The following is a 19,214-nucleotide window of genomic DNA, read 5'->3' as shown; positions in this document are numbered from 1 at the left end:
ACTATACCTGGTTCAGAAATGCAATATGGAGAGGATATACAACACACGTGAAAAACCAAAGCCAAAAACTGTACATATCGAAAGATTTGTGTACCTTTAGACTATCAGAGATCCTGAAAGACGATATAAAGTTCGGTATATTATTATACATATAAGTATATACAATAATACCAATACGTCTTTGGTGACCTATTCGTTCCAACCCATCAAAAAACCGTCTTTTCGATACTTGGTTGATAGCAAGTACTGTTACAAGAACAGTGCATAGCCGGAGAAAATATCTATAAACGTTCCAAGTACGGTCCCGATTAGCAGGTTGAAACAAACTTTATATCTACAAACTTGCAAATACACTTAAACTCGTAAACCTGGTTTTTCGTGTCCTGAAAAATATTTTGCATTTCATTTTAAAGTATCTTACCATTCCAAAATCTCCTTCCCCTAATTTCTCTAATAATCTCAAGCGATGTCTGGGAAAATCTAGAAGATGAGCTACTCCTTCGAGTGGCGGACCTTCTGGAAGCTTGATAGGAGTGAATCTACCCGGAGTAAAGTGCTGTTCTCTCCGTTCGCCCTGGAATAAAAACTTTTTCATTAATTTAATTATTATTATATAATACATTCTCAAAATAATTCAAAGTTCAAAATTGTTAACGAACTGTTTATATTATCTGTTAGTATTTGTTATCTTTGTCAAATAATGTCAATGTTATCACTATAAATTTTTCTAAATAATATATTTAACGAAAGATTACGTGTATTCGGGAAAATTATTTCACTATGGCAGGATCAAAATTATAGAATAACTTATACTATCTATTACAAACACTCCCCTTAAAATATTCTGACCCTAAATATAAGCTGCAAAATCCACGTCTATTTACGAACGTGGTCAAATATGCACTCCACAGCTGTTGTGTACTTTCAATCAGTTGAATGTTTCGACATTATGCGTCGTGACGCCTATCGATATTGAGGACGCCAGACGTCTGTCCCCTATCTAATGCTATCTTATTGAAGACCTCAGGTGGTGATTTTTATCTCAGATGTTCCGTATTTGTTTAGTTTTGATGCAAAACCAACAAAAATTTCTATAAAATTAATTTTTTTTCAGTGTGCATATAAAGTATATTCAATGAAGTAATCAAATAAAGTAATATGTTGGAAAAAAGATTTTCGAGAGCATAGGAAATGTTATGTAGAGGGATTACTTTGTTTCCATTGTGGATAAATGTATCCAGAGTTGGATTCAAATGAGCTTTAAACGTTTTGATTCTACACGTTTATATTAATGCCTATAATAGATCGAAACCGGCCATCATTGAGACCAGGACATAATGATTTATCGAAATAAATGAATCTAAAACAGAGAAGTAATATTATATATCAAGTACCTTGTAATGATTGTAAAACTATTTACATATGATGGACATCTCAGTATTTAGAAACTAGATTGAAAGGTAATCAATACGTTAAAATAATAAACTATGATATGTGATATATTGAAAAAAAAACATTCATGCAATTTTAAAAATTCAAAAATTTTCGTACATTGACAATTATCTGTGATATTAGACCACCTATTTTGTCACATAATTATGGTTCGTTTTTTGTCAAGCTTTTTCACATCTTGTTCTTTTCTCATGTAACAAGCTCTTTCCTGAGTCTGCGAGTCAATAGGTACTTTGTTTGGCAGTACTTACAGCTTCAGTTGGGACAGTTCTGAATGCACTGCACCCATGAATTGCGAACACTCTTCGTGTTTTAAGTTATATATTTAAGTTTATTTGTAAAGTTCAAGTTTCATGCCAAATAGGTGGATAGGGTTATATAGAATGAGTTAACGTTGTAAGTAGTCTTCGTATATTTGATTAGGGCCCTCCTAGATTCGGCAAAAGTCTTTGTTTCTACTACGAGTATAGTACATTTTGGTTCCTTTCTTAAAAAAACCTTGGTATTTTATTTGTTATTGTGTTCCAATATGGATCTCTTGTACGTCTATAACTACTTACTGAATACCTCTTTCATCTGCGAGGAGTATGATTTCCGTTTTCTCAGGGGTAATCTTTGTTGTTGTCATCAATATGATCTCTGTCTTCTCCATGAAAACCACTGCGACATCATTTGCATGCATCCCGCGAGGAAAACATTTTTTGACATGTGGATACGAAATATGTCATAATAATACACATTTCAAAGTGTAAGTCCATAATCTGTTGATCTCGAATTATAATTATAAGTAGTTTGAGAGCATCCAAATTAGATAGTGGAAAGTCCATCACGTCTTGTCACGCCCTGCTTGAGTGCAGAATTGAACATGTCCAGTGTGACCAGTAGACATAGTTTTCTATTTTTCCATACATAATTTTTTGATATTTTGTCCGCCTCCACTATATTTTTCCTCCAGTGAAACTATACTGGATATTATCAAGTTTTCCACATCTTTCTATTATTCCAAGTAATCCGCTTTCCAGAAGACTCAAGCAACCTGCCTATATAATCAAGTATGGATAAAGATCTATACGAAAGCTTTCTTTGTATACCTTTTTTTGTTTTTTCCAGAAACATTAGTCTGCGTCTCTTCCAAATGCTGATTGCAATTGATGGTACATTACTCATAGACATACTTCGAATATGGTTTTTCTAAAGCACTTTATTCTTTCTGGTCCTGGTGCCTTCTCAATTCAATATCCCTAGATGAAGAGCGGTATTTCATTTTGATGCCTTTCAATTGAATTCCAGTGAATAGTTGAATGTAGTAGAAATAACTCTGCTACCTTTCTCATCATAGTTTTCTATAGTATTTGTTTTGTTGGTATCAAGCGAAAAGCCTTCTTTACTATTCTATATCCCACACCCTGAATGTACGCCTTGAGTTTCCGTGAGTTCCTTAATTCATTGCTCTTGTGCTTCTATTAATGAGAGACATAGCTCTTTTTGCCGGGAGGTACTTCTCTCTGGCTTTAGCAATATGTGTTTCCACCAGTTTCAAGAATTAACAACTTTCTAACTTTCTTGTGTGATATGTAGTTCAAGCGAACTGTCATATGAAAATCAAAGGTGAGTGCCTTTTTCTTGAATAACGAAAAATGTCGATGTTCTACGTACTTAGTTTGTCTACGTAGTTTGTCTAAGTAGCATCTTAATTTTACCTATTTTGATCTCCAGGTATGTATTGATCCACCAAACACCCATAGGTAGTGAATCATAGATAGCCAGGGGATATTGTAGTATATGCAAAGGAATGAACGAATAGGCTTCATTGAATTGTCCGATTCAACGCCCATAGAATTCTTTTTGTTCAGTTATTTGGAAAGTAAATTTTATACAAGCAAACTTCTCCGTTGGAAGAACTACGACGACGAATTGTACATGATTGCAGTCATATAGTTAAGTAATCCAAAACAACCCATTTCACAGCGGCGCATCATTATCAATTACTTATTATCATTACTATAAATTGTCTATGATTAGTATTTTTGTCAGTTTTATAGTTTCATTTCAACCCCATTAAAGTATCGTCTTCAAATATTTATTATTTAATAAATAAAATAAAATAATAATACTGGGTTCATTCAATTTGATATTCGTCTAGTACGCCAGTCAGATTAGTGTAACCACTTGTAACTTTAAATTATTAAATCCTCAGTTTGCTGAATAAATTGTTTTTAAAAAGCAAGTTGGTGAATTGAGTTATTTAATTATATCATACATAAAATGATATAATATGATATAAAATGATTTGAATATCATTTTGAACATACAATTTATATTGGGATTTTTTGAGATAATGGTGAAAATATCTGTTTATCTTTTAATATCAGGGTGAATTGTTTTATGTGAGCTACAATTATCAATTTAACACGGTGAACTTGATGGCATCATTTAAAGGAATTCTGAACATACAAATGAAAAACATGAGAAACAATTTTTCTCAAAGTTTATCACAAATATAATTTATTGACTACCTTTTACGTCCAAATGATATTGTTCATCTTCTATTACCCACGTATATTTTCCTCGTAAAATATGGTCCTTTGGATGGAATCGCTATATTATATAATGCGGGTAACATTTTATGACACTAGTCATTTTGCGAGATGGCGGTCATAATTTAGCGAAAGTGTTTTGAATGTTATATGTACTTATACTTGGGAACAATATGAAAAGGAAATTGGAATCTTGTGTTATACAGCAAATTATTACGCAAACAAAATTACGTTTTGAAATCGATGAATTTAATATTTTTCACAAGAAATAACATAATTTAAAACCGCCGCAAATCTTAACTAATAATATCTCAGACGATTAATACATAAGAATTCGAAAGCTCGGAATATATTAGAGTGAGTACAGTTTGGTGTTCAAACCAAAACGCTCTTAATCTAGCTAGCAACGACTTTGTTCCAATTTTACTCCGAACAAGAGTTGATATGGAAAAAAAAGGTCGATGTACATCACATTCTTGATAGGTGATGTAATTCAATATCAAGTCTTCCTGTGAACGTTGGCACCTTTGACCTAATAAATGTTCTAGTCGTTCTGGTTCCCACTAGCAGAGTTTCTATCTTCCCATCCGCATATATACTGTGACTGCGACATCTGAGAGAAACTATCAGTGTGAGAGAGTTTTTGGAACGATCCCAGGTCGGTGATTCCCCATCGTAGCTGACCTGTTTTAATTTCCTTTGGTCTGCGTAAATGTATTAGCTCGTAATCTTCCTCGGCTTTTTCTCATATTGAAATTCTGGTCAAAGTTGTTCTATTCACCTTCTTCTCATATGATATTGACCTTGCCATATTCTCTTCGTGGCCTCCTCATATTCAAAAGCAGTAGTAAGAACATCTACTGAGGGTCCTCTGCATGTCGTGGCCGCGTAGGGAGTAAATAAATGTCTAGAAGCCCAAAAATTCCATCATAGTTTCTGGTGTGGATCGATAAGCGAATCGGACCTGTCAGTTTATGTCTACCTTGTACTTATGGGATTCGTAACATATCCAATCTCTTCTTCATTAGTTTCCTTAAGATGTATCGTCTGGAGTACCTAAGATGTGATCACGCAGTGTTATAGAGTCAAATTTGACGGTGGATGGCGAATGGAATGTCAAGTCTATGAATCGTATAACCGTATTGAAATATAATCCCATCAATCTGCCAAAATAGACTGTACCTTCATAAAATTTCCTGTTTTTAAGAGCCCATTACATTAAAAATGAACTTTAATTAAACCTAGATTCCAATATCATTTTTAATGAATCTAAAAATTCAAGTAGCATGAGCGTATCATCCTTATGCCGCTTGGTATAAGGATGATATCATTAAATTTAATACTGAAGACTTATACTCAGTAAATATAACGAACATTATTTCTTATTCTCGATATAGCGGTACATTTCTATCTCTTTCCTCAATCCATCTCTCTTGTGCTGTCTCTTTAATCCACTTTGTTTAAGTTTCTCTTTTATAAAACGCTCATTTATTTGATTAATGGGGACACATCAAATGAAATTCTAAATTACAATTTGTGTTATTCTTGCTCCATCGCCGGAACTATAATGTCAAAAGTTGAAAAGAGATCAATATTAAAAGAAAAAGTGATTAGGATCTTTCACTAGCACAAGGTATAAAAGTGAACAATATATTTCATTCGCTGTAGTCATTCTTTAAATTTGAATATTATGAGATTCAATTTTTTATACCTTGATATTCTGTTTAATGTCATGATTTATTATCTTGAGATTTTGATATACAGAGCGACCCAAGGAAAACTTGCATATTCAAGTTATGAGAAACAACATTTGTTAGACACTACTTTCCAATATACGAGATACATGAGTTTATGTTCCTACCCACCTCAACATCATCTTTTCTAAAAGGATACTCACGATTACATTTTAATTAAAGTTTTAATAGAACTGAATGTAAAAAACTGACCCTTAGTTTTGGTCTAGCACCTAGACATTAGCTCACATATTATTTTGGGAGCTGAAAACAACAATTGGATGAGAACATCTTTAGTTTAGTTTAGAGTTATGGTAATTTTACATTTGTTTTGGAATCATCGGCGATTGTTAAGGTTCTGTTAAAGCAAGAGATTTTACTGTCTATGGAAGATTTCTTGGGTGATTGGTAGTGCAAGATGAGAGACAGGTATATTTTTGAGGTGGATTTCTCAGGTTAAGGCCTTAGATGTGATGATATTTGTGCCAGATGGTGCGGGAGTTTCGTTTGAATGTTGCCTAGAGACATATTGTATATATCTATGAGGGAGTATTACGTCTCGCTAAAGAGCTGTGGTATCCAGAGTATAAATACTCTTCGAGTTTTCTTGATGTTTGCTGATTGGCTTTTCACTTGCTCTACTTCGATTCTCATTTCGTCGTAGGATTACCTGCTTTGTCTTTCGAAGACTGATATTTCATCGATACTTGCATTATTCTATTAGGATTTAGGATTTTCCTTTGCACTTAATAGAAAATATTCGTGTTCAGGGGCGGTGGAACTAGTTTGACATTGAAATTTAAGTTAACAAAAAAACACATTTTTTACCAAAAATCGATTTTATCCATCAATTTGATCTTCTTCAAGAGCAATACAATTATTCCAACGCTTCTCTAACTTCTCGATGCCGTGCTTGTAGAAGGATTTGTCTTTTGCCTCAAAATAGGTTTCAGTTTCAGCAATTGCTTCTTCATTTGAGCTCGAATCATTACCGGCGAGCATTTTTTTGAAATCAGCGAATAGCCAGTAGTCAATGGGGGCCATATGAGGACTATATGGTGGATGAGGAAGCCTTCTACTTAAGAATTGGTGCATCGTCTTGGTGAAACAGTGGTTTTTTCTTCGACAAATGAGGCCGTTTTTCCTTGATTTTTGCATTCCAACGATACAACAACATACTGCCTTCTGATATCTTTACGAACTTAGCTATCTCACGTTATTTCAATTTACGACCAATTTGTGGAGTTTTTTTATGTTTTCTGGAGTAACCACCTCAATTGGACGACCAGAACGTTCACCATCATCGGTGTTTGTACGACTACGTTCAATTTCGACAAACCAATAACAAATGGCGCAAAATTCGAAAAACACTTTTGAAGCAATTGCTGAGCTTGTACATTTTTTTTTTCATCCAGAAGCGATGATAAATTAACACACGAAATTGTTTTGAAAATAACAAAAGTAGCTTCACTTAAAAAGCTGTCACTTTTTTCTGTCTAATCTAAATGTCATGAATTTTTGCAAATAGTCTTTTGAAAGTTGGTACTTCATAAACGTCATGTGGATTTGACAATGGCAGCGCCATCTGTGTGTCAGTGACACGACTTATTGAGTGATGTTATAAGTGTAATCAGTTACAGATTAGCTGTAAGTAATGTCAATAATAAATTAGGTTCATTTTACAATTTCTAGTTGAATGTATTCATCAGTACAATATGTACAATATATTATTTTCCATGTACAAGTATTGTATTGATACTGATTATATCGATAGTTTAACCCAAGTGATGAAATAGAAAATCAAAGAATATATTGAAGTTGAACAAACTAAAAATCCGCTTGAAAATGTTCTCAACAGCTATAACGTTCACAATTTATTACTATTCTTAATCACAATAGTAGATCTCAAAGATTAAAGAGTATTTGATAATGTTTAGTGTCGAAAAAGAAAATGATTATTCTATAATTTATATTTTAACAATCTTGGCAGAACAAAAATGGTTGTAAGACAACTTCTATGAAAAAAAAACACTGCTTAACAATTCATTAGGTAACGAGATAAGATCTTTTCTCATTTTATTTGTCGATTGTGAATAGGAATAGATGAATTACTTTATGTGAGGAATATCCTTGATTCACTACTATTTTTAATCATTAGACAATTTTAAATTCCTGTCAAAGCTCTTTACAAAGTGAATATTTAAAATTATTGAAAAACTATCTCATTACACGGTAGCGAACTTATATACACAATCAACGAATTTTTTAAGGTGAGTACCTCCAATATAGTTTATATTTTTTTTACTGATACTCTTATCACAAGTAGTGTTAATAAAAGCGAACATCGAAGTACATGGGCTGATGAAATTATATATTTCGTCCCCATATTTCCCATACTAAGGGGAGTTAAGTAACATATATCATTTATCTACTACCATTTTATAAATCCAGAGCATTCCAGATTTTTTAATGGATATACTTTTGAGAATAAATAATTCTCCACTAAATTTTGAGAATGAATATTCAACATCGATTTTTTAAGTAACATACGATTTTAACAATCTATTGGAGTACAAGAGTACAAGCATCGTGACTCCATTAATTCATAGGATTAAATTTTCATTATTCAAACTATTCATTTGATGGAAACTTATGTAATTCACCCTTCAACCGTCACAGGGGCGTACAATGAAATTTGTATTGCAATCTAAAAATGTGACAATTAAGCAAATCGTTTTTTTTTACGATATTTATTGTCCTGATATGGAATTGTGTGGTAATAAAAATACGAAAACGGTCATATCTCAAATTTTATACATTTATACATAACTGCTATATTTTATTTTTAGCACTAGTTCCAAAAATACACAATTTGCATGCTTAATATAAATAGGAAGAAAAACACTAGAATGTTCTTATGAAGTATCGAAATCCACCCATTTTACTTAACTTCCATAATCCTCTCAACAACATAGTCTGTAATTCCTTCTAATATCCAAATTTTTCTTCTCTTTCAATGACTATTTGTCCAATCTTTTGATACTTTTAATGAACAATATACGTGTTAAAACAAGCTAAGCTATTTGCCCACTAATCAGTTCTGTCGAATACTTCTACCAATAACTACGTGACGATCTATAATATCCACAGTGTGCTTTTGCTGTGTTGGTAGAAATGCGATAAGATGCGGTAGTTGAAGCAAACTGCTTATAGTAGGTTTAACATCTACTCTACTAAAAACCAATACTAGATACACTTTGGTAGAATGTAATTGCTCAAGTTGTAGAGTGATGAAATTGAAGAATAGTTTGTAATTGATTTAAATGACTTTGGTACTAATGTACTGAGGAAAAAACATATTCCGATAATAGAGTGTGAATTTTATTTTGCTCTACTAGCATTTTTTTACAATGACTAGACTATCCTTTAGCTCTGGTTGTTATCTTTTTCTTCAAGAATACCAGTTTTTGACTTAAGATTAGAGAAAGTTTGCGAATATTTACCCTTCCAGAGAGTATTGCAGCATACTTTGTTGTTTTAAAGCGTAAAAATTATTACAATAAGCAAATTAGGTGACATTTTCTCTTACAGCTATAATTTATAACTAGATCAATTATATTTGGCTGCTGGAAACACACCTATAATCGTTAAAACCTTCGTAATAAATAAGCTTTTTGAGACTACGCTGATCTGTTGGTGGCACCTTTAGTTTAGATACAAGTCTGTTTGGATTTTATAACTTATGGATAAGTTTTTATTTCCGCTTCAACTGTTGAAACATGGAGGTCATGAGTTACGACAAAGTTTGGCACAAACTATGGACCATCTACGATAATTCGTAGGGCCTTCGATTGGGATCGCTCTAGGATTTCAATATTGTATTTGGCTGCCTATCCCCACAATGGGACTCCGTAAGTCTATATGGGCTAAAAGTTGGGGTTTCCTACCTATTAGCCAGTATAAATCCTTTAGTTTCAAACCCAATTCTGGTGAATATATGTTAATCGCTTGTCCAGGTGTATCCCAAGATATTTGAAATCATCACGGGCATTTGTCTTTGCGGTTGGTGAAGTGGAAATTTCTCCAGCCATTTTTCTGTCTTGTTGAGATGAAGCTGTAATGTATTTGATGCATTTATAAGATTTCTGTGTGATGCTAGTATGCCGGTGTCATCTGCAAATGTAGCTGCTAATACATCATTGTTAGTTAGTAGATCTGCCGTGGAGATGAGGTGAAGCAACAGTCCTAGGACACTGCTTTGATTAACTTCGGCGTTTATTTTGTAAAGTGGTTCTTGTTCATTAAGTTAGTTAACAAAGAAATAGCAATCGTGGAGTTAGGAATGATGGATTTGGTAGTAATATAAATAAGAGGCCTTTACTTGGTAAATGAAATTAAAATTGTCCATCTTTGATTTTCTATTAGTGTTAGCTCCAAAAATAATAGATGCTCGAAATACTTCTACACTTTTTTGTGATGATTCATCTTGATTTTAGTTCTCTTTTCATTTAAAACCAATTTTAAATAATAGGTAAAAATTTAAACTACTTTGGTCTTTATCAGAATTTTATATTGGACACTGTATGATCAATATAATATGTAAAAAAACAAATATTGCTGGAAGTACTTTTCTTGATGAAATATTTCCAATTCAAAACAATTTATTTATGCATTTAGTCTTTCGTAACCGTTCTAATATGTTTTATATTTTGCTAGAAGTAATAATTATATTTAATGAATAACGCGCAACTGTGAAAGCAATTTACTTCCGAAATAACCCTAAAGATATTATTTTTAAATTAGTCCATGGAATAACAGACTTCTGTGCTAGTTTGAAAATAGATTTTAGTCATAAATCATTGATTGATATATTTTGGGTGCGTTAGATGTGAAAGCTACAGCTTCTGTTTTCTAAAACCGTACTATGTTTTGATTTGAAATAATATCACACAATTTATGAGAAATAACCTTCTGAATAAAATAAATAAAACTTCGTTACTTTAAAGTTATACACTGCCAATTGGCAAGAGTTGATTGAATCAGTTCTTTCCTGAAAAATATTTCAAACGCGTCTTTCAAAAAACAACAAATAACTGCGTATTTGTCTTTCGTTTATAGTTGTTATTATTTAATATGCTCCGAACACGCTTATCTTTAATATTCAAAATTACGTCACTCTATGATATTTCTTTATAAATGCATTTTGCAAAAAATATAGTCACGACAAATCGTAAACGTCTTTCTATAACTCAAACAAATATATCCCTGTCTTTTCGATTCGACAGCATGACCTAAATTCAAAAGCTAAAAGACACGTCATCCTTGTCTGCGTGATTTAAGTAAATATTGTCGATTTTCGTGAATATACACCGTTAACTTGACGTTTCAGAATTTGAAAGATTAACTTAAGCTCATAAACTTATATAATATATACATTTAATCATAAGCTAAATAAATATTTAGATAGAGAAAATTCCAAAATGGTCGATTTTTGAATACAACTTTATGTATAGTGAGCAAACTTTGAGTTATGGCATCAACAACTGTTTTCATATGGAACCGTTTCTTTTTAATTATAAGTTAAGTTGGTTTGTCATATTCATACTGAAAACACTGCTTATTACTACCTATACACTCGTAATTTTGGAATAAAATGTTCAGCGAATGTTCAAATTATTATTTATTGACCACTAAACAAAAATTTATTATAACAAATTTGACCTTAGTATTATGTAGCATGCATTTCCTTCTTAATCCAACTTTTAGTTGACCGATGTTACCAAATTTATTTGTGTAGATTTTAGTCTGATAGAGTAGAATCTGGTAATACAATATTCGTGTTGCCAGTCTGTGACGTGTTTGGCCAATATTCTTTAGGTTTTTAATTCAAAAATAAACAGAGATTTTAAGTTTGATGGCATCGCATTTAAAGATGCAAGGCGGCCCCTTTAAGTGCGAGGCCGTGGGCGAGGGCCTAATTCGCTCAGTTCTAGCTACGCCACTGATAATATCAATATGGTATCTAATGGTTTTTATGAATTCTCCCTTTTCCTCTCAACTTATTTCCTCAATACAGCCGATTTAATTACTAAATATCACGTTCTATATTTCATTCACTATAAGTTTCATGTTGGATTTGCACTGGTTAAGACAATTGCAGCGTAAAAACGCCTTGAAATTCTGTTGACTGCAAATTGTTTTGGGGAATGGTTTATTAGGATTCTGTAGTAACCAAACATAAGGTCTTGCATTTATTTCTGATGAAGAGCTTTGTTTTCCATAATCTTGGTTTGCTCTTTCGACAGAACTTTGGGTTTGGACAGATAATACCCAATTATGATTGCATGCCTACAAGATTTTACTTCATAGTTCAATTAAACTCAGTACAATTAATGTGCTTCAATACCAGCCCCTTTATAGAAACTATCATTTTTTTTGGCGTTGTTTACACAAGCAATCAAAAATGATGGGCTCAAATAAAATAAGTTTATGCTTAATATTTTTTTAATAATTCTGTTGTAGCCGTGAATTATCATTTTTACCATATTTGTGTGTATTATATGTCAAACGTTGACAAGCATTGGTAATCCCAAAATCGTTGTCTGCTTTATTTTCTCTTGTTCATCTTTTATCTTGTTAAAAAATGAAAAATACTTGTTTCTTGTGAATAAATTGTCATATTTCCTCCTCTAGGCTTATTTAGAGACATAAATATAATTTTCCTGATAAAAGGATCTTCCATTTTTATAAAGAAATAGCTCAAATTATTAAATCACTATATAGGGTGTCCCACGACGAGTTAAAAATATCGGTATATAGCAAAATATTTATAGTAAAATCATGAACATTTCCACGTTTGGCTTTTCGGATACGATCCTTTTAACTAAAATATTTTTAAAGATGGCCGACTTCCGGTTCTACCGGAAGTCAACTGTAACTTCAATCCTCAGCAGTTTGAAGCTATACGGTACATTTAAAAGCAAAAGTTATCGGGTCAAAATAAAATTTAGACCACACCTGCATCTCTAAAAATTTACAGATAACATTTAATATCTGGATAAAGGTGAGGTTTAGGTATAGGAAAATATACATGAATTTGTCTTATTTTTTACCACTGAAAACATTGAAATAGAAAAAACCGGGTGGTTCTATTTAAAAATAAAGAAATTGGATATTTATGAAGTTAAACTTTGAACACTTTTTATGCACACCCTGTATAGAATGAAAAAATTTTCCACATAGATTTAAATGAGTCTGACCTTGCTAAAAGCAACCGAACAGAAACCATTTACATATCTCTAAGAGAATAATTTATAAGAATCTGCAAAAGTCAAATTTTTTACAAAAAAACTAACTCAAAAAGTATGCAGCTTTCGAAAAAAGTTTTTAGACAAAAGTATACTAAAATGTTACGTAGATTTCAAAACTGGTGCTCCATTTAAAATAATAAAGTTTACGCTGCATGTTCCATAATCAACAGCATACATTCTCCGTATCAACCTTTTGTGGAAATAGCATGATCCCAAATGCTCTCAAGAAAAGCCGGGTCTTCACTCTATCCCATAGTTGTCTATCAAACAGTTCTCTAGTTATTGTAATAAAAATTGTGATAATAGAATTTTTAGAAATCTATTTCAAGCTTTCAGAATCTCTATATATTTCCTTAATATATACAGAAACCAAAACAAAAATAGTTTCACAACATATTTACATATTGTCTATGTTCTCTATAAGATCATTTTCAGTTACCACAATGAATAACCAAGTTTTTTTGTTTTTTATAACAAATTAAACTATATACGTATATAATAAATATCAACTGCATTATTTCAAAGGCATCCAAGTATATTAAACGTAACATATCTTGTTTTATAAGTGTTTTATTTCAAATTGCCAGATTCGCAATTTTTTATCAGATTACTGATTTTTTAACAAAATTTCATTACATATAAATACGTTTATAAAAAGTCACGGTACCGATAAAACTTGTTAGAACTAACACCTCGGGAAAATTACAAAATTATGTATGCAGACAAAATTGCAGTGCAAGTTGAAACTCAATTATTTTTAATTGCAAAACTGCATCCAGTGTTACTACGTTAGCGTTAAGTATATAAAGAATAACTAGGCACTGTTTATATACCCTGCATTATCTAAATGTAGAAATCTGTGATAATCTAATAAGAGAATATATTCTATAAAGTTTGATAATACCATATCTAAGCGTATTCTTTTTTATTTTAAAGTTGCCATTGTTTATTTGGTATCAAAAGAATTTCATATGTTTCGTTAGTGGTAGAGCAAGTGATGTGGAACATATTGACTTCACTGCATTAGTTATTGTTAATGATAGAGGCGCTTCTAAAGTATTTTTTTATTTCAATAAAAAAAAACATGTTCCAAATTTCATATATTTGGTAAATTATTCCATATGACATACTAAGAAACCGATATATCAAAATATAACTAGAAGGGTGTAGAAATGAAAAAGTACGAAAGGATACCGTGGGTATAATTAAAGGTTTTTGTTCAAACGTCACTATAGTCTTGAGCACAACTATCTCATTGTTTCTCTCAGAGTTTCCTGTTCCCAAAAAGTCCTGTTGCCATGATAAGCCAGTCCTTTACTGTTTCATTTAGTCTATCGCCCGAGTTACAGCGTTTAACTTTGAGATCTTTTTCAGCGCATCAAAGTTATGGAAGACACAGTCGATATGCTAAGGCTGTAGAGCCAATACTCAAGCTGCTCTTACTTGAACTTGATCAGTATATTCTGTGTGACCTTGAAGACGCGTGGACGCACAGACCGTTTGAATTTGATCGAATTGCGTATTGTTTTTTGTTTGCCAACCTTAAAGAATTCGATAAGCATAGAATCTCGGACGTTGAGTATCAGCTTTCCTGCTGCAGCTGGACCGAACATAGAACTGCTTGCTCGTCTTTTGCGTACAGCGTCCACGGATATCATATTTACGTCCTTAGATGTTTGAATACATTATGACGAAGAGGCGTATTCAAATTTCAATCGGTTGTTGAGACATTTCATAATTTTTCATTTGAACATAGGAAGGATCGAAAGAGTTTTTGAACAAATTTGTGTAACATATAGAATAAAATATGTTTCTGTTCTTGGAACATAAGAAAGTAAAAATAATAATACATAATGAATTAAGGATAAAATGAAAAAATATTCGAAAAACCTGCAGAGTTGTGGAGTCAAAAAAAAACGTGATGGTTAATTTTCTGTTTTTTCTTATAACTTCTATTACTCTAATTATCAAGTTGAAAATATTGACGACAGTTAAATGGATCTTTGTTACACATGATGCAAGTGATGGAAAAGATAGCACATGGTACCTATTGTCGAGATTACCGAAAAAATTTAGAGAATCCAGGAAATGTTAGAAATTGTGATGTAAGGAATATCACTATAAATTAGCTTTTTTTAAAATTTGAATAATAATAATAAGGATAACTTTAAAAAAGTACACAATGTTGGATGTAACAGAAGTTGTAGTCTATACTTATTTATTCAAACACACACGTAAATATTTTCTTGTAAGTGATAGCTGTTAGTAAACCGCAGGATGATTGGCACAAACCTTGATGATGTCCGTTGCCGCGTAGTAGTTCTCAGTTATAATTGTTCCGTTTTGGGGTAGTGTCCCATTTTGTACGTCATATGTTGGTGGTCGAGAAGATGGTGGAGGCGGAGGTGTCATATTGTAGAAAGCTGTCGTCGAAGGCGTTTGCGTCGTATATTTCATTTCCTCCGGAAAACTGTTGACGCTTGTGAAATCTGAGAAAAAACAGGAAAAATGAGATCATATTCGTTTTAATTGATTCACAAAGATGTATTATAAAAAATATTATTTCAAATTATTCCCCGACATTGAACAATATCAACAAAATTATTTCAGTATGTCAAATATAATTTCAACCAATAACGGGCAATCAATAATGTTTGAACAATCATTTTCAGAAAAACCAAATTACTAGTCGTTCGAAAAGACAAGTCAGTCTCGCCGTACAATTTTTAACGCTCATGGAATTTTTGTTTATTTATCGAAATATAGTTTTATGCTGAATATGCTGAATACATTGTTCACACCAATACTGACAATTACACTGCCTGTCGCGCGTTTCGATAACCAAGTTGTCGTCTTCAGAGACTGAAGGTAAACTAAAATCTAAAGACTTGACTTATCTTCCGCGGAAATAAATTCCAGCGCCCCTTAATCCCTATTTAAGTTACAATTTATAGAGCAATTTCAATGTTCTTAAATGCATCCAAAAATTTATTATTGAATACATTTTTTAACATTTTTTCGTTATTCATATTTATGTCATGATTATGACTAGCAGCGTGATCGGCAATACTCGATTTTCCGGTCCGTCCATATTTTAAATGTGCTCTTTATGCCGGACAATAACGGATCTCTTAGTCTGCCCAATATACGTTCCGTCACAATCACCACTAATTCCATGTACACATTAAAACATTTGTTAGGTAATCCTAATGATTATTGTTACAAGTATCCAATAATGAATTGTTGGATGCATTTGAAAACATTGAAATTACTAAATGTAAGAGTAGCTTAAATAGAAACAAAGGATCAATTCCTTACAGCCCACTCTATAGTTTAGTAGTGAAGTAATAAATATTCCCGCCAAGAACGTTATTCCCGCTGGAATTTATTTTCGCGGGAGAAGGTTTATCGGTGGTAAAATTTAGTATAAAACAGGTAAGTCAAGTCATTAGTTTTAGTTTACCTTCAGTATCTGAAGAAGATAACTTGGTTATCGAAACGCATTTACAGTGTATTCAGTATGAATATTGCCAGCGGTTGCATCTATTTTTTTAAAATGAAATTAATTTGATTGTTCCCATTATTGTCGAAATCACTTTTAAAACGAAGCATTTTAGACTATCTATAATACTGAAGTGAAATCATTTCTTTTTAAAATAACAAATTGACAATTTTCTTTTTAATAGAAAAAATTATTAGTCTAACCTTGTTAGTGGAGTTCACAGAAATATTGGAGCATCAGAAGAAATGTTGAAGTAAAATAGATGCTGCTTTTAAGATGACACTCTTGAGTAATACTTTGAAACATTGAATTGTCACAGTGAACCTTTTTAGAGTCACAAATTGAATGTACTTTCAACTCTCAAAGTTCTTGAAAAATACTTGGAATTTACATCCAGCAGCATATATATTTAGGTTCGAATATTTTTAAGGTGAAGTTTCTCTTCGAAGACTCACACAATGAAGCAGAAAGATATTGGAATAAAATAAAAACGCTAGATTTAATGGATCTTATGAAAACTCAACGATAAATATAGGTAGATTTGTTACCGTTATTTTTAATTTTAATTTCCCTTGATTTGATAATGATATTCACACTGAATACACTGTATTCAGTCTCTGAAGACGATAACTTGGTTATCGAAACGCGCGTCAGACAATGTTGCAATGTTGTTGCACTTTCATTCAATTTTTATCGAACGATTAAATCTTATCAAACATAGAATAACCCTAATGACGTAAGGTATTAATTTAAATGAATTTTATTAATTTCGTAGAAGCTAATAAAGAAGAGGAGTTGAGATTCTCAAGACTCACCTTGTACATAGTTATTTTCAAAATAGACACGTTTTAGACATAATTTATATTAAATGCTACTCTCTTGTTCATTGTCAGTTATGGTTTCGAAATAAAATATCATACTGACAGACATTTTGCATCAAAGATTCTCTTATTCGAATCATAAATGTCACAATAAGTATACTGATATATCTACGAATAATATATTTTGCATGAACATCTTCGTAAATTCTCTCAAGTTTGCATAAACGAAAACCACTCTCACATCTCGAAAAACAAGCGACTGTTCATAAGAGACATATTGGACGTGACGCCATATTACTCGTAGCTACAGGTTGCCAACGTTTATGTTGAGATTCTCAGGCTCCCTCCGTGCTTAATTAACTGCTACAGAAATTTTGCAGAATGGACGGCTTCTAATCGGATATGTCTCACGAAGCTGAAATAATTTTGTGAAGGTTCGTTAGAAGGAAAATGAATTTTATTGAAGAATTATGATGAAATGAGCAAAGTATTTTCAAAACCAACTGTAGTTGTTTTAGCTCTATTAATAATTATAGGAATGAATACAGTTTTTCCTTCGTATTTTCCGGTGAAAATCATGAAATTTTTGTGCAAGACCTTGACTTTTAGCCTGGCACCATTATATAATTTTGGCGATTTGAATTTCGTAACAACATCATTGGAATGCCAATCTTGAGTAGAAGAACATGAGGAGGTATCTCTGGTTGATTAAGAGTATGTGAGAACTCAACAGTAAAGTGGACATACTTTGTCTATCGATTCATACCTTATTTACACATTTGGCAGTTTCTCCAGCTAAATGTTAGTACAATTGACTTGTTCATTTGTTGATATGATAATGGCATGAACTACAATTGTCGCCAGCTTTGTCAATATTCGAGTGTATTTTGTGAGTTGAGGTGATTGAATCTAGTATAGTTTCATAATTATTATAGAACACCTTCAGTCTTCTATCTTCTTCAGAAATTCAGTCATCACCTATGTCAATCAATATATCAAATAACTCTTCTGCTTTTGAGTTGGGCTGAAGATGGACACGCATATTGATAATCACAGATAGAAATTTGACCGAAGGCCAATAAATTAATGACTTGATTCGGGCTTTGACTTCATATGCACGTATTCCTCGTAACAGAACAGTTTATATGAAGTCACCGGCCAAAAGATTAATAACTCCTTCCATAATTTAGTCGCAACCTCTAGTGTCTTGTCTATTTAGAGGTTCAATACCATCAGAGTGAGCTGCTTCACCTGCATCTATCATAGACACAGTAATTCCTGAGGAAGGAACGTTTTTCCAGAGCCACCAGGAGCATCAAGAAAATAAATATGGCCAGGATCAGATAAAATCGAATTTAAAATTTTATTGTTGACTTTTTTCTGCTCTAGGATTTGATTTAGGAACATCTTCTGCTACAATTTTAGTTAAATATGTGTCGTGTTTGTCATCACACCGTAATTTTTAACTAATCGGTTAAGAATTGCGGTGTGATGAATTTTGTTATATCTTCTAAAAATTATTAGATCCGTCAACTTCAAAATTCAATATTCAAATTGACGCTTGATTGAAATATTAAGCTCGGAATATATTAGAGTTAGTACACATTGCCACTACGAAATCGCTTATATATATACTAATTTCTTATTTTTCAAACCTTTTGATATGTTCCTAAATCATCTTGATTTTAGGTCTCTTCTGATTTGAAATTAGTTTTTTTTTATCTTTATATATATAATTCTTCTGTACTTGTGTTGTCAGTGAACAGATTTGAATTAATTTTTTTGTGTGTGTTCAAGTGGATTCGAGGATGGTTTAGATTCACAAATAAGCCCGGCAGATGGCGCTGCAGTCGGTACCT

The 19,214-nt window shown here is 32.2% G+C and overlaps 1 protein-coding gene across 1 annotated transcript in view; it reads right to left on the bottom strand.

Annotated features, from left to right (window-relative positions):
• The window catches only part of LOC130897334 (discoidin domain-containing receptor 2-like), a 404,892-nt gene that overhangs the window by 47,293 nt on the left and 338,385 nt on the right, over positions 1-19,214 (bottom strand). The window contains exons 11-12 of the mRNA XM_057806133.1: positions 15,325-15,521; positions 422-574 (exon numbers count right to left, since the gene is read on the bottom strand). Of these exons, the coding sequence (XP_057662116.1) occupies positions 422-574; positions 15,325-15,521 (350 nt within the window). The remainder of the gene's footprint in view (positions 1-421; positions 575-15,324; positions 15,522-19,214) is intronic.

The sequence above is a fragment of the Diorhabda carinulata genome, chromosome 8, assembly GCF_026250575.1.
Source record: "Diorhabda carinulata isolate Delta chromosome 8, icDioCari1.1, whole genome shotgun sequence".
Classification (NCBI taxonomy): domain Eukaryota; kingdom Metazoa; phylum Arthropoda; class Insecta; order Coleoptera; family Chrysomelidae; genus Diorhabda; species Diorhabda carinulata.
This window is presented reverse-complemented; position numbering and strand designations above follow the sequence as displayed.